Source organism: Chelonia mydas, chromosome 1 (genome assembly GCF_015237465.2).
Source record: "Chelonia mydas isolate rCheMyd1 chromosome 1, rCheMyd1.pri.v2, whole genome shotgun sequence".
Taxonomy (NCBI): domain Eukaryota; kingdom Metazoa; phylum Chordata; order Testudines; family Cheloniidae; genus Chelonia; species Chelonia mydas.
The window spans coordinates 194,782,795-194,798,190 of NC_057849.1; the positions used below are offsets into that span (position 1 = coordinate 194,782,795).

A 15,396-nucleotide genomic window follows, 5' to 3' on the forward strand; every position below is an offset into this window, starting at 1 on the left:
GCAGTAGACTCCTTCTGAAGCACCTGGCATTGGCCACTGTCAGAAGACAGGATACTGGGCTAGATGGACCTTTGGTCTGACCCAATATGGCTGTTCTTGTGATGTGATATATCTTGATTTTGGTAAGGCTTTGACACAGTCCCACATGACATTTCCATAAGTAAACTAGGGAAATGTGATATAGATGACATCTACTATAAGGTGGATGCACAACTGGTTGAAAGACCATACTCAAAGAATAGTTATCAATGGTTCGCTGTCAAACTGGGAGGGTTTATGTAGTGGGGTCTCACAGGGGTCGGTCTGAGGTCCATTCAATATTTTCATTAATGAGTTGGATAGTGGAGTGGAGAGTGTGGTTATAAAATGAGTAGATGACACCAAGCTGGGAGGGGTTGCAAGCACTTTAGAAAACAGGATTAGAATTTAAAACAACCTTGACAAAGTGGGGAATTGGTCTGAAATCAACAAGATGAAATTTCATAAAGACAAGGGCACAGTACTAAACTTAGGAAAACAAAATCAAGTGCACAACTATAAAATGGGGAATAACTGGCTAGGTGATAGTACTGCTGAAAAGGATCTGGGGGTTATAGTGGATCACAAGTTGATGCGAGCCAGGAGTCATTCTGGTTACACCCCTGATATGAGCCAACAATGTGATGCAGTTGTGAAAATGGCAAATATTGTTCAGGGGTACATTAACAGGAGCATTATATGGAAGACCTGAGGTAACTGTCCCACTCTACTCTGCACTAGTGAGATCTCCACTGAAATACTGTGTCCGATTCAGGGTGCTATACTTTAAGAAAGATGTGGACAAATTGGAATGAGTCTAGAGGAGAGCAATAAAAATGATACAAAGTTTAGAAAACCCAACCTATGAAGAAAGGTTAAAAAACCTGGGCATGTTTAGTCTTGGGAAAAGACGACTGAGGGGGACCTAATAACAGTCTTCAAATGCATTAGGGGCTGTTATAAAGAGGATGGAGATCAGTTGTTCTTATCTACTTTCCAGGGACATGGAGAAGTAATGGGCTTAATCTGCAGCAAGAGAGATTTAGATTAGACTTTTGGAAGAATGTTCTAACCATAAGGGTCATTAAGCTCTGGAATAGGTTACTAAGGGAGGTTGTGGAATCCCCACCACTGGAGGTTTTTAAGAACAGGTTAGAGAAACACCTACCCAGGATGGTCTAGGTAGGTTTACTTGGTCCTGGCTCAGTGTGGGGGAGATGGATGAGGTGACTTCTCAAGGTCCCTCCCAGCTCTATGATTCTATGAAACAGACATGTTTCTGCAGAATGTGTCAGTTTTGACTAATTGGCATTTTGCAACAGAAAAACATTCCACTGGAAAACTTCTGACCAGCTCCACCCATTTTACAGAAGGGGAAACTGAGGCAGGGTAAAGTGACTTGCCTAACGCCAAAAAGCCAATCAGTACTAGAGCCAGGACTAGAACTCAAGACTTTCCGACTCCTCAGCCACGCTCATTCTTTCAGACCATTGTGTCTCCCAACTTATTAGCACAAGACTATTTTTCTCTAAGCATTTCCCATAAAAGAAAATAGTACATTACCTCAATCATCTCAGACATGGTCTCATTGCCATAATAATGCAAAGAACTGTTTCGGTCAGTGAAGTTGTACTTAAAGCCTGCCAGGTGAACTTCACTGCATATGTGAAATGCCATTGTGATGGCAATTAGCCCTGTTGTAGGATGTTTGGGTTTCTAAAAGCACAAACAAACAAATACAATTGTCAGCTTGATATAAGGAGACAAATCCAAGAGTGGGGGTTTTAACAACATAAAATGCACTAATGACTCTGCAGTGCTAAAAAGTTAGCAACATCGCTAAAAGTAGCTCTGAGCTTTTTCAGAGCTGGAAATTTCAGAAAGAAAAAAAAAATTTTCTTCTGGAAGAAAAATTGTCAAGAGTGATGAAATTGTTTAGGTCTCTAGAAGTAGACCCAGCAACATATATCCACACCATAGAAGTCAAAACATCACTTTGTACATTGAAGATAATTATGAACAGTGTCCAGTTTTTAATTCTGAAGAGCCAATTAAAATGTATTACCAGAGCAGAGGAAGACTACGTGAATATTCAATTCATTGTTACTACTGGATCTATCTGATGACCTGTTGCAGGGCTCTCCAACCTTTTTACGCCCAAGATCATTTTTTGAATTTAAGGGCAGCCCAGGATCTACCCCACCCCTTCCCCAAAGCCCCACCCTGTCACTCCATCCCCCCTTCCCCGCCCCGTCACTTGCTCTCCCCCACTCTCACTCACTTTCACTGGGCTGGGGTAGGGGGTTAGGGTTCGGGAGGGGGTGCGGGCTCTGGGCTGGGGGTTTGCAGTGTGGGAGGGGGCTCTGGGCTGAGCGGGGGCAGGGGGTTGGGTTATAGGAGGGGGTGTGGGGTGCAGGCTCTGAGAAGGCGGTTGAGTGCAGGAGGGGGCTCCGGGATGGGGCAGAGTGCTGGGGTGCAGGAGGGGGTACAGGGTACTGGCTCTGGGAGGGGGCTCAGGGCTGGGGTGCAGGAGGGGGTACAGGGTGCTGGCTCTGGGAGGGGGGCTCAGGGCTGGGGTGCAGCCTCCCGCCAGGCAGCACTTACCTCTGGCAGCTCCTGATCAGCGGTGCAGTGTAGTTGCCACTAAGGCAGGCTTCCTGCCTACCCTGGCCCCATGCCACTCCCGGAAGGGGCTGAGGCACCCCTGCAGCCCCCCCCCGGGGGGGGCACGCAGAGGGGCACATGGCTCCACGCACTGTCCCTCTCTGCCAGCACCACCTTTGCAGCTCCCATTAGGCACAACTCCCTGTTCCTGGCCAATGGGAGCTGTGGGGGCAGTCCTTGCAGACAGCAGCAGTGCACGGAGGGAGTCCCCTGCCCCCCACCCCAACCCTGGGTCCATGCTGGTTGCTTCCAGGAGCGGCCTGGGGCTGCGGCAGGCAGGGAGCCTGCCTTAGTGGCAGCCACACTGCACCACTGGAGATCGCAAGCGACTGGGAGATCCTTTAGGATCGACCAGCTGGTGACCAGTGGTTTAGCAGATCTGGCACGTAAATACCTTGCAATGTCAGCTAAAAAAAGTGCCATGCAAACATCTGTTCTCACTTCCAGGTGACATTGCAAATAAGAAGCGGGCAGCATTATCTCCCATAAATGTTTCTCTTAGCGACCGGCTGAACAAGAAGTAGGACTGAGTGGACTTGTAGGCTCCAAAGCAGTGGTCACCAACCGGTTGATCATGATCGACTGGTCGATCCTAGAAGATTCTTAGTGGCAGCCACGCTGCACCCCTGGAGATTGTGATCGACTGGAAGATCCTCTAAGATTGGCCAGTTGATTGCCATCGACCGGTTGGTGACCACTGATCTATTCCATGGCTATTTTACATCTGTTTTCCATGGCCCAGACATGACGAACACTGGAATATTGCATTTAATTCTGGGCACTACATTACCAGCAAGACTTTGACACAAGGATCAGTTCAACAAAGCACTTAAGTATATGCTTACTTTTAAGCACTTGAGTAGTTCTAGTCCAGAGGTGGCCAACCTGAGCCTGAGATGGAGCCAGAATTTACCAATGTACTTTGCCAAAGAGCCACAACAACACGTCAACAGCCCCCCATCAGCTCCACCTCCTGCTCCCAGCACCTCCCACCCACTGGCAGCCCCGCCGATCAGCACCTCCCCCTGCCTTCCAATCAGATGTTCTGCAGCTTGCAGGAGGCTCTGGGGGTGAAGGGGAAGGAGTGAGGGCATCGCAGGCTCACAGTAGAGGACGGGAAGCGGTGGAGTGGGGGCAGGGCCTGTGTCAGAGCCAGTGTTGAGCAGTGAACACACACACACACACACACACACTCCCCTGATATATTGAAACGTTGGCACCTGTAACTCCCGTCCCAGAGTTGGTGCCTGTACAAGGAGCCGCATATTAACTTCTGAAGAGCCGCGTGTGGCTCCAGAGCCAGAGGTTGGCCACCCCTGTTCTAGTCGATACTAAAACATATGCTTATGTGCTTTGCTGGATCAATCCTGCACAGGCTGGACAAAATAATGGATAGATGGATCTTTTCCATCGCTTATTTCTATGAAACTGGCTTCTGAGGACTGGAAGAGAGGCCTTAAGCTCACATAGATAGGGCCAAAAATATTTTTCATTAGCACTTCATATTGAGATATTCTGATTTCCTAAACATTTGTTTCAAAGGAATGAAGAATTCTTACTTTATAACACTTCACATTTGTAGATCATTGCCACAAAGTTTGACAGTTTTATCATAAAAATGCCATGTAAGAGTAAACATGCCCCATAAAGACATTAAGTTATACAGGGAGAGCACATATGGTTTTATAATTGCTACTTCTAGAACTTTGTTAGCGTTGTGGGCAATGCTAATAAACACAGAAGTATACGATGCTGTGCTGGAATATGAACAAAAAGAGGGACAGCAATGTTGGCATAATGGAAAAGAGCAAAACTGGATGAAAAAGAAACGTTTCTGTTCAACACGTATATAAAGAAAAAAGGGATTGAAAAACTTAACAACTATGACCTGGATTGCTCCTTCCCACGGATGTACCTGTGGGAGAGGGCCTGGTGGATACAAGACTCCATGAGGAACTCCTCAAAGAATTTTCCTTGGATCACTTTCTCAGGGATGAAACATGGGGGTGTTTACACTCTTACCTCCCTCCTCCCATGGAACAGAAAACAAGTTGGTTCCCAGAACCAGTGCTGCCCTCTGGGAGCCATGTGAGACTACCCCTTCTTGGAGAGGCTCTATTCCCCTATACAAACACCAAGATCACAAGTCTCCCTCTGGCTCACTGACAGCATGGCCACACAGGTGTCCCAGCTGTTGTTTCTCTCCCCTACGGCCACCTTTAAGGGGGACAATATTTCCTAACATAGAGTTCACAAAGCCACTGGGCTTTCTGTGGGTAGGAAGTCCAGATAGCCAGTGTGAAAAATCGTGACAAGGGGTGTGGGGTAATGGGTGCCTATATAAGACAAAGCCCCAAATATCGGGACTGTCCCTATAAAATCGGGACATCTGGTCACTCTGTCTATGGGGCTTGAGAGGGTCATTAGATTCTCCTCTGCTCCAGTTGCTTTATCTCCCATTTGAAGCCATAAACACCTTTGTGACATTCCAGTCCTTTCCAAAGAACCCAGCTGAGCTAGCAGATGCAAGTTTTGATTTAATGTAAGAGGAAAAAAAAGCAGCAGGAACAGATAAATTTGCTTTCATGGAAATCAAATATGCTTAGCAAGAACTATTAGGAAGGTCAAATCAGACAAATGTGGTATTTATTCTACAGAGGATACTTTGGAAAGATTTCCATGGGGCGTCAGCTGCTCTTTAATGATACAGCACTTTGTGTAACAACTAGTCTGTGGCCTCAGGGTATGGCAGATGAAGCTTATTTACTTAACATCACAAAGGCCTCTGCAGTCTAAGATCAATCTTGCCTACACAAAGAAGGTTTACAGGTCGAAACCTACAGTTCTGTTAGAACATTCTTTAGAAAGAAACTATCAATTAAAATTATTTTAATATAAAAATAAGAGGTTACGTCAATCGCAATGCTCTGCCTCACTTTGCAAAGCTACCACTTGATGGCACTCCTTCCACTAGAATGCTAAGAGGCTGTTGGAAGAGGATAGAACTATGCAGGAGCCCACTAAGGAATGATAGCCCCCAAATGCAGAAGGTCTTGTTATAAATTACAAATATATTTCATCATTAAAAACAATGTTTGAATAACAAAACCATGAATCTGGGTTCTGTACCGGCATCCCTGGCTAAACATCTTTCTTTTTCCTGGTTTTGTGACTCCTTGGACTTCTATGCCAGTGCCCAGTCTTAACGGCACCACTGAGAAAACTATCCTCTCCCTCTCTTGTGGTTCTTTACTCAACACCACAGCAGTGTTACCTACCTATTTGGCAATGGTTTTTTTTAATCTCTGAAGGAACGGGTAAGATGTCACACACTTCAGTGTATTAAATGCAGAAAGACTCTCTGGGGCAGATGGTGGAAAGGTTTAATTGAGGATGCCCCTATTGCTCAATTGATATACACCTCAACCTAAGCAAGTGCCACTAAAATCTTTATAACAAACCCCACCATTAGGTATTCTGTTTATGCTGAATGTTTTATAAACAAAAATATTTTAGGAATATTTCAGGCACTTTAAAATAAAAACCACATTGGCACCATTTTTCATATTCCTCCAACACTAAAACCTTAGTATCATGAATCTCACTGAGGATGGGGGAGGAAAAATAAAACTGATACATTTTACTAGCTTCTGCAAAATTTACCTATATAGTTTTTCCATGCATGGTAATGCTGTATGGTTGGGATGCAATGTCTATGAACTTTCCAGGGCTGAAGTGAGGGCTATGTCCTATTGGAAGGCAAGGATAGAAGCCAGTGATATAAAGCTTTCCATTCTAGTTATGAGCCATTACACCTTAAAACCACTATTTTTCCGGGACTGAATATTGCCCATCTCATTCCAGTGGCTAATTTAGACAGCCCAAATCCATTATGATGAAGTCTTTATAGCCCCTCTCCCCACACATGCTATTATGTATTCTTTTCCTCTGTATGTATATGCTACATGAATCTATGTAGACACAGAAGCCATATTCACACTAGGATAAAAAGTCTATTTTTGATGTGTGTTAGCTTAAGCTATAGGGCTCATCTCAACCAGTTAACTCATGTTAAAACTACAAAACAAGCATGGGAGATGCTGCACACTTTAAGACGTACAGATGTGCTTCATAGTCAATGACTAAACAAGGCCATGGTGTGGTTTTGTCTATTGAAAATGTCAATGAAATTATTTTCAAGAACCCCAAAAAACAATAATATAGCGTAAACCTGAAAGAGGTTTTTCAACATACTGAATTACAATAAACAGATTATGGTGATAATTTTATATAATCTACTTGGAAAACAAACAAAAATATACCTACTTCTTTTCTGGGAAACTTTGTTGGAAACTGAAGCCATTCATGTGCTGTTTTTCTGATAATGACAGGGTCGAGTACCCTGATTTGGTTAGCTTTATATATCATTTTCAAGGCGGGTTTCTTCCAGAAACTATTAGTATTCTGTAATAGTCAAATATACTGTTTTACTTTTAGGCTTAGTTGATTTTGCTTTTCTGTAGCATCTCTAAGTCTAACTTACACGTCATTCATTTGGAGTGGGCAGAGAGGAGAAGCCACACACAGGATTTAAAATAAATAAATAAAAAAAAAATCATGAGAGAGTCTTTGATTTTTTACATTTCTCAAAATGTCACTGAGTATAAGAAAAAGAATGGAGTTTCTTGTATATAAAATACCCACCAGTAGTATCTCTGGCACAGTATAGAACAGTTAGAAAAACACTGGGCCCAATAATACCTTCAGATATATGGGGACATCTCCCCCTGAAGTCAACAGCACTTTCACCTATGTATCTGAAGGCAGAATTTGGCCTATACGATTTTGAGACAATTTGGCTGATCAGTCATATTTTCTGTACTTTGCTTGCTCGTTTGCACGGATAGGGATTCATTTTGATTTTAGTTCCTTCTGCTGCCTACAGGGTTGCCAATTCTACCTTACAGGGTTTTCTCTATAGACTATGCAGATTTATTCAAAATGATGCAAGTTACATACATTTATGCAAATTCAGAATCTACTGATGTTTGCTTTGAGAATGTTGGCAAGTACTGTGCTTATCACTCACTTTGAAAATGGAGTAACTGATTTTGATCTCACTTCAATTGGTATAAAAATCAGGAGTAATTCAACTGAAGTTTAATAAATTTTAAGGCTAAAAGAGGCCATTACGATCATCTAGTCCACCTTCCCCAATAACCCAGTGATTCCAGAGTAAGGGAGAGCAGAAACAAGCCTAATGTCCCTCACTTGTGACTCAATTTTTAAAACAATACCACGTCCTATAAAAAATTCTCCTTCTCCATCTGCCATGTAAATAAGTTGTGCTCCCATTCCATAATCCAGTGTGGATCAAAATAATTCTCATTTAGGTGTGGAACAGAGAGCAAGCGGGGATGAATACTTAAAAAAATAAAATCCTGTTTCCATGCATATATTCCTAGCAATATAAAACTGTGGAGGAAGGAATTGGGGCCTGGTGTGGGGGGGTTAGGACGGGGGAAAGAATCCAAAAACTATACGACACAGGTAGAATGGTTTCAAAACAGAGGGTAATATCCTCAGCTGGTGTGAACTGCTGTAGTTCCATTCAGTTCAATTATACTGATTGACACCAGCTGAGGCTTTGACCAAGACTATTTTCCGAAGTTTTTCTTGTCTTCAGCTAAATTGTAGGAACACAGCATGAGCTGTTCTGATAATTACTTTAGTTTATTACAGTACTTTACTTCCAAGAGTAGTACAAAGAGGTTGATGCATACACTCAGCCCAGGTAATCAAAGCCAAGACAATTTGAACCAAAACTAACTAAATATAATAAATAAATAAACTTACTATTTTATGACCACTCAGTATGTTCCAGAGCCACTTTAAGTCATGTGGTTTGAAGACAAGAAGAATTACAGTAGTGTTAGGATCATAGTTAATTGGATCTGAAAAAATAGACTCTGGATAAAAAAGTCGGAAAGTTGTCCTCCTTCCAACATCCTCTTCGTACCCTATGACGGGACCATTATTCATTCTGTAGGCAAAGGGAGAAAAAAATATATACAGAGAGGATCACCATAAATCCATTTTGATGGGCTCTGCAGGGCAAATAGCACAAGGATTTAGCAGCGTGACTTTTATTAATAATGTTAATTGGGAGATGTGCAGGTAGATCCTGCATTGACAATTTAGCCCAGGGTCTTCAGACTTGTCAGGAAATTTGGTCAAGAAGGTTCAGAATAAATGACAATATTGCCAACCATGCAGCCCCACTCCAGCAAGATTCCCTCTGACTTGGCCCATAAACGAATACTGCCTTAAAACTTCAGATTATCTAGTTCAGTTTAATTCAGTAGCAATTTTCTCCTAAATCATGATGGAGGAAGCCAGGCCCTTTGTTTTCTTGTTTGTTTTGTTTAGTAAATTGACAGCCAAGATGGGAGAGTAACAAATGTGATAGAACTGGTCACTAGAAAGCTAAACTGTCCTAGAGCAGACAACAGGAGAGTCACCCTGGCAATTCCCCAGGGTAAATCTATGTACACTTACGGATGGGGACGTTCTAGAAAAGTTGCTGGCCGGTAGTACCTGCTGGAGAGTCAGCTGAAGGTGGATTTGTGCTGGAGAAACAGCTCAGAAAGAGGGGGAACTGGAGACAGTGTATCCTATACTTAGGTAGATCCTCAAATGAGGTGAAAACACCCCAGGAAAGCCCTGGCACGGATAGCTATTGATTAACTGCTGGAAGATCCAGGTTCCAGAGAAGACAATACAACCCCCCAAGTGTTGGATAAATGAAGAGAATTAATTCTCTTCTATATCTCGACAGAATTAGGGTTCAGACCATGTCCATCATTTACCTAGTTTTAATTTAACCTATGTGGTGCATTTATATAGTTTCTGGGGTTTTTTTTTTTATTAATATTTGTAAATGCTGAGTGACTGCTGCTCTCAGAGACACTGAATTAAAGAAAAGGGAGAAGCCAAGATATTGGGGACTCTGTTCTGCCCTGAAGAGTTAAACAAGCTGACGAGTGGTGGAAGTAGTAGTACAAATCACCATCGCACATCCTTTACTTTGTGGCTGTCCTGTACTCTTTGGAACCATCTGCCAATCCTCGCATGCTAAGAACTCTCCCAGTCCTCCTTAAAATCCACTGCTTTCACAAAATCTCAAGAAGATGATCTCTATCACTTTGTCTAAAACATGACACTGTGTATCACATTTGTCTGAGTTAGGCTGCAGACTCCTCAGGGCAGGGGCTTGGAAATGAATAATACTTAAAAGAAGAAAGAAACTATGGAAAATTCTATTTGTTACAGCTGGTTCCAGTATTTGTGGGACAGGTCCATGGTAATAAGTGAGTTCATTTCTGACTCCAGAAGGAGAGGGGGCCCGAAAAAAAATTATGTACTGTAATATTAATGATTACCGTATATACATGCTGATTTTAAAGAGTCTTCATGGACTTAAAGAGACACCATAGATCAGCTAGGTACCCTTGTCACATAACTTTAAAAAACAGAAAGAAAAGGAGTACTTGTAGCACCTTAGAGACTAACCAATTTATTTGAGCATAAGCTTTCGTGAGCTACAGCTCACTTCATCGGATGCATAAAGTGGAAAATGCAGTGAGGATGTTTTATACACACACACCATGAAAAACTGGATGTTTATCACTTCAAAAGATTTTCTCTCTCCCCACCCCACTCTCCTGCTAGTAATAGCTTATCTAAAGTGATCACTCTCCTTACAATGTGTATGACAATCAAGGTGGGCCATTTCCAGCACAAATCCAGGGTTTAACAAGAACGTCTGAGGAACGGGGGGGGGGGGGGGGGGGGGGTGGTGGTGTTAGGAAAGAAGCAAGGGGAAATAGGCTTGAATAGAGACTGGGAGTGGCTAAGTCATTATGCAAGGTAACCTAAGTTAATTCTATCCAATTTGCAAATAAATTCCAATTCAGCAGTCTCTCACTGAAGTCTGGTTTTGAAGTTTTTCTGTTGTAATATCGCAACTTTCATGTCTGTAATTGCGTGACCAGAGAGATTGAAGTGTTCTCCGACTGGTTTATGAATGTTATAATTCTTGACGTCTGATTTGTGTCCATTTATTCTTTTACTTAGAGACTGTCCAGTTTGACCAATGTACATGGCAAAGGGGCATTGCTGGCACATGATGGCATATATCACATTGGTAGATGTGCAGGTGAACGAGCCTCTGATAGTGTGGCTGATGTGATTAGGCCCTGTGATGGTGTCCCCTGAATAGATATGTGGGCACAGTTGGCAACGGGCTTTGTTGCAAGGATAGGTTCCTGGGTTAGTGGTTCTGTTGTGTGGTATGTAGTTGCTGGTGAGTATTTGCTTCAGGTTGGGGGGCTGTCTGTAGGCAAGGACTGGCCTGTCTCCCAAGATTTGTGAGAGTGATGGGTCATCCCTCAGGATAGGTTGTAGATCCTTGATAATGCGTTGGAGGGGTTTTAGTTGGGGGCTGAAGGTGATGGCTAGTGGCGTTCTGTTATTTTCTTTGTTAGGTCTGTCCTGTAGTATGTGACTTCTGGGTACTCTTCTGGCTCTGTCAATCTGTTTCTTCACTTCAGCAGGTGGGTACTGTAGTTGTAAGAATGCTTGATAGAGATCTTGTAGGTGTTTGTCTCTGTCTGAGGGGTTGGAGTAAATGAGGTTGTATCGTAGAGCTTGGCTGTAGACAATGGACCGTGTGGTGTGGTCTGGGTGAAAGCTGGAAGCATGTAGGTAGGAATAGCGGTCAGTAGGTTTCCGGTATAGGGTGGTGTTTATGTGACCATCGCTTATTAGCACCGTAGTGTCCAGGAAGTGGATCTCTTGTGTGGACTGGTCCAGGCTGAGGTTGATGGTGGGATGGAAATTGTTGAAATCATAGTGGAATTCCTCAAGGGCCTCTTTTCCATGGGTCCAGATGATGAAGATGTCATCAATATAGCGCAAGTAGAGTAGGGGCATTAGGGGACGAGAGCTGAGGAAGCGTTGTTCTAAATCAGCCATGAAAATGTTGGCATACTGTGGGGCCATGCAGGTACCCATAGCAGTGCTGCTGATTTGAAGGTATACATTGTCCCCAAACGTGAAATAGTGATGGGTGAGGACAAAGTCACAAAGTTCAGCCACCCGGTTTGCCGTGACATTATCGGGGATAGTGTTCCTGATGGCTTGTAGTCCATCTTTGTGTGGAATGTTGGTGTAGAGGGCTTCTACATCCATAGTGGCCAGGATGGTGTTTTCAGGAAGATCACCGATGGATTGTAGTTTCCTTCGGAATTCAGTGGTGTCTCGAAGATAGCTGGGAGTGCTGGTAGCATAGGGCCTGAGGAGGGAGTCTACATAGCCAGACAATCCTGCTGACATAATTCTGCCATCCACACCCTCAGAAACAACTCTGACATCATAATCAAAAAGGCTGACAAAGGAGGTGCTGTTGTCATCATGAATAGGTCGGAATATGAACAAGAGGCTGCTCGGCAGCTCTCCAACACCACTTTCTACAAGCCATTACCCTCTGATCCCACTGAGGGTTACCAAAAGAAACTACAGCATTTGCTCAAGAAACTCCCTGAAAAAGCACAAGATCAAATCCGCACAGACACACCCCTGGAACCCCGACCTGGGATATTCTATCTACTACCCAAGATCCATAAACCTGGAAATCCTGGGAGTCCCATCATCTCATGCATTGGCACCCTGACAGCAGGATTGTCTGGCTATGTAGACTCCCTCCTCAGGCCCCACGCTACCAGCACTCCCAGCTACCTTCGAGACACCACTGACTTCCTGAGGAAACTACAATCCATCGGTGATCTTCCTGAAAACACCATCCTGGCCACTATGGATGTAGAAGCCCTCTACACCAACATTCCACACAAAGATGGACTACAAGCCATCAGGAACACTATCCCCGATAATGTCACGGCAAACCGGGTGGCTGAACTTTGTGACTTTGTCCTCACCCATCACTATTTCACGTTTGGGGACAATGTATACCTTCAAATCAGCAGCACTGCTATGGGTACCCGCATGGCCCCACAGTATGCCAACATTTTTATGACTGATTTAGAACAACGCTTCCTCAGCTCTCGTCCCCTAATGCCCCTACTCTACTTGCGCTATATTGATGACATCTTCATCATCTGGACCCATGGAAAAGAGGCCCTTGAGGAATTCCACTATGATTTCAACAATTTCCATCCCACCATCAACCTCAGCCTAGACCAGTCCACACAAGAGATCCACTTCCTGGACACTACGGTGCTAATAAACGATGGTCACATAAACATCACCCTATACCAGAAACCTACTGACCGCTATGCCTACCTACATGCCTCCAGCTTTCACCCAGACCACACCACACGGTCCATTGTCTACAGCCAAGCTCTACGATACAACCGCATTTGCTCCAACCCCTCAGACAGAGACAAACACCTACAAGATCTCTATCAAGCATTCTTACAACTACAATACCCACCTGCTGAAGTGAAGAAACAGACTGACAGAGCCAGAAGAGTACCCAGAAGTCACATACTACAGGACAGACCTAACAAAGAAAATAACAGAACGCCACTAGCCATCACCTTCAGCCCCCAACTAAAACCTCTCCAACGCATCATCAGGGATCTACAATCTATCCTGAAGGACGACCCAACACTCTCACAGATCTTGGAAGACAGGCCAGTCCTTGCCTACAGACAGCCCCCCAACCTGAAGCAAATACTCACCAGCAACTACATACCACACAACAGAACCACTAACCCAGGAACCTATCCTTGCAACAAAGCCCGTTGCCAACTGTGCCCACATATCTATTCAGGGGACACCATCACAGGGCCTAATCACATCAGCCACACTATCAGAGGCTCGTTCACCTGCACATCTACCAATGTTATATATGCCATCATGTGCCAGCAATGCCCCTTTGCCATGTACATTGGTCAAACTGGACAGTCTCTAAGTAAAAGAATAAATGGACACAAATTAGACGTCAAGAATTATAACATTCATAAACCAGTCGGAGAACACTTCAATCTCTCTGGTCACGCAATTACAGACATGAAAGTTGCGATATTACAACAGAAAAACTTCAAAACCAGACTTCAGTGAGAGACTGCTGAATTGGAATTTATTTGCAAATTGGATACAATTAACTTAGGCTTGAATAGAGACTGGGAGTGGCTAAGTCATTATGCAAGGTAACCTATTTCTCTTTGTTTTTTCCTACCCCCGCCCCCCCACTGTTCCTGAGACGTTCTTGTTAAACCCTAGATTTGTGCTGGAAATGGCCCACCTTGATTATCATACACATTGTAAGGAGAATGATCACTTTAGATAAGCTATTACTAGCAGGAGAGTGGGGTGGGGAGAGAGAAAACCTTTTGAAGTGATAAACCCATTTTTTTCATGGTCTGTGTGTATAAAACATCCTCATTGCATTTTCCACTTTATGCATCCGATGAAGTGAGCTGTAGCTCACGAAAGCTTATGCTTAAGTAAATTGGTTAGTCTCTAAGGTGCCACAAGTACTCCCTTTCTTTTTGTGAATACAGACTAACACGGCTGCTACTCTGAAACCTTTAAAAAACAGCATTTACTTAAGGGGAAAGTTAGATTCATTGTTGTGCTGCTTTATTTAGAACACCAGCTCTCTCTTTATTCTTCCCAATCCTCTTCCCTCACTGCTCCTTTCAGCTCTTTCTGCACTAAGCTTTGCATCATCTATTACAGGGGTTCTCAAACTTTTGTACTGGTGACCCCTTTCACATAGCAAGTCTCTGAGTGTGACTCCCCCCTTATAAATTAAAAACACTTTTAAATATATTTAATACCATTATAAATGGTGGAGGCAAAGCGGAGTTTGGGGTGGACGCTGGCAGCTCGTGCCCCCCCCCCATGTAATAACCTCACGACCCTCTGAGGGGTCCAACCCCCCCGTTTGAGAACCCCTAGTCTATTATCTTGTTTGCAATGCCTACAACACTATCACTTCATGTCCATCAAGTCCTCTGCCCCCTTCTCCAAAACCCTCCTTAAAAGCAGAATTCTTGGAAGAAGTAGCTATCTTTCCTTCTTTGCAATAATTTTCCTTTCCCTGAATTTTCATGTATTTTTTTCTCATCTCTCTCAGGGCCTGCCTGGCCTTGCAAACATTTGCTACGCAGCATAATGTTCACTACCATGACTGGTCCTATTTACTCTAAAGAGATCGACTATTGGCTGTAGAAAGCACTGTCTGCAAACTAATGCCATTAGATTGTACGCTCTTGATGGCGAATGAGCATGTCTTGTATTTGTAAAGCACTGTTTGAATTTACACCACAATATACCTTTGAAACAGTATATCAGTACCATAAGAAGAAGTTTGGTGGTGGTACCACGACAGGTAAAGTTATGCTAGGGTTAAATTTGATTAAAATTTTTCTGGTGCCTGACATTTTCTTGGGATGCCTTTTTAAAACCATCATAGCACTCTGAGCTATGAAACGAAGAATGCAAAATTCTTTTCTAGGAGAAAACTGAAATAGAGTTTGTTTAAAAGTAGCAACATATTTTGTATAAAGAGTTATATAAAGGTTTAAAAGTTATAGCTTGAACATTGTTTGCAGTATTGTTGCAGCTGTGTCAGTCCCAGGATATTAGATGTAACAAATTATACAATGTTACTAATCAAAGCCAATA

At 43.4% G+C, this 15,396-nt stretch overlaps 1 protein-coding gene across 7 annotated transcripts in view; it reads right to left on the reverse strand.

Annotated features, from left to right (window-relative positions):
• Positions 1-15,396, reverse strand: part of ST3GAL6 (ST3 beta-galactoside alpha-2,3-sialyltransferase 6) — a 97,957-nt gene that overhangs the window by 5,932 nt on the left and 76,629 nt on the right. For 4 of the 7 annotated variants that reach the window (XM_037908453.2, XM_037908474.1, XM_037908487.1 and 1 more), the window contains 3 exons: positions 8,539-8,725; positions 7,009-7,146; positions 1,582-1,734 (listed from right to left, as the gene is read on the reverse strand). In XM_037908453.2, coding sequence (XP_037764381.1) covers positions 1,582-1,734; positions 7,009-7,146; positions 8,539-8,725 — 478 coding nt within the window. Of the gene's footprint in view, positions 1-1,581; positions 1,735-6,380; positions 6,432-7,008; positions 7,147-8,538; positions 8,726-15,396 lie in introns of those variants that run through there. The other 3 variants (XM_037908482.2, XM_037908470.2, XM_037908460.2) reach the window with 3 other exon arrangements.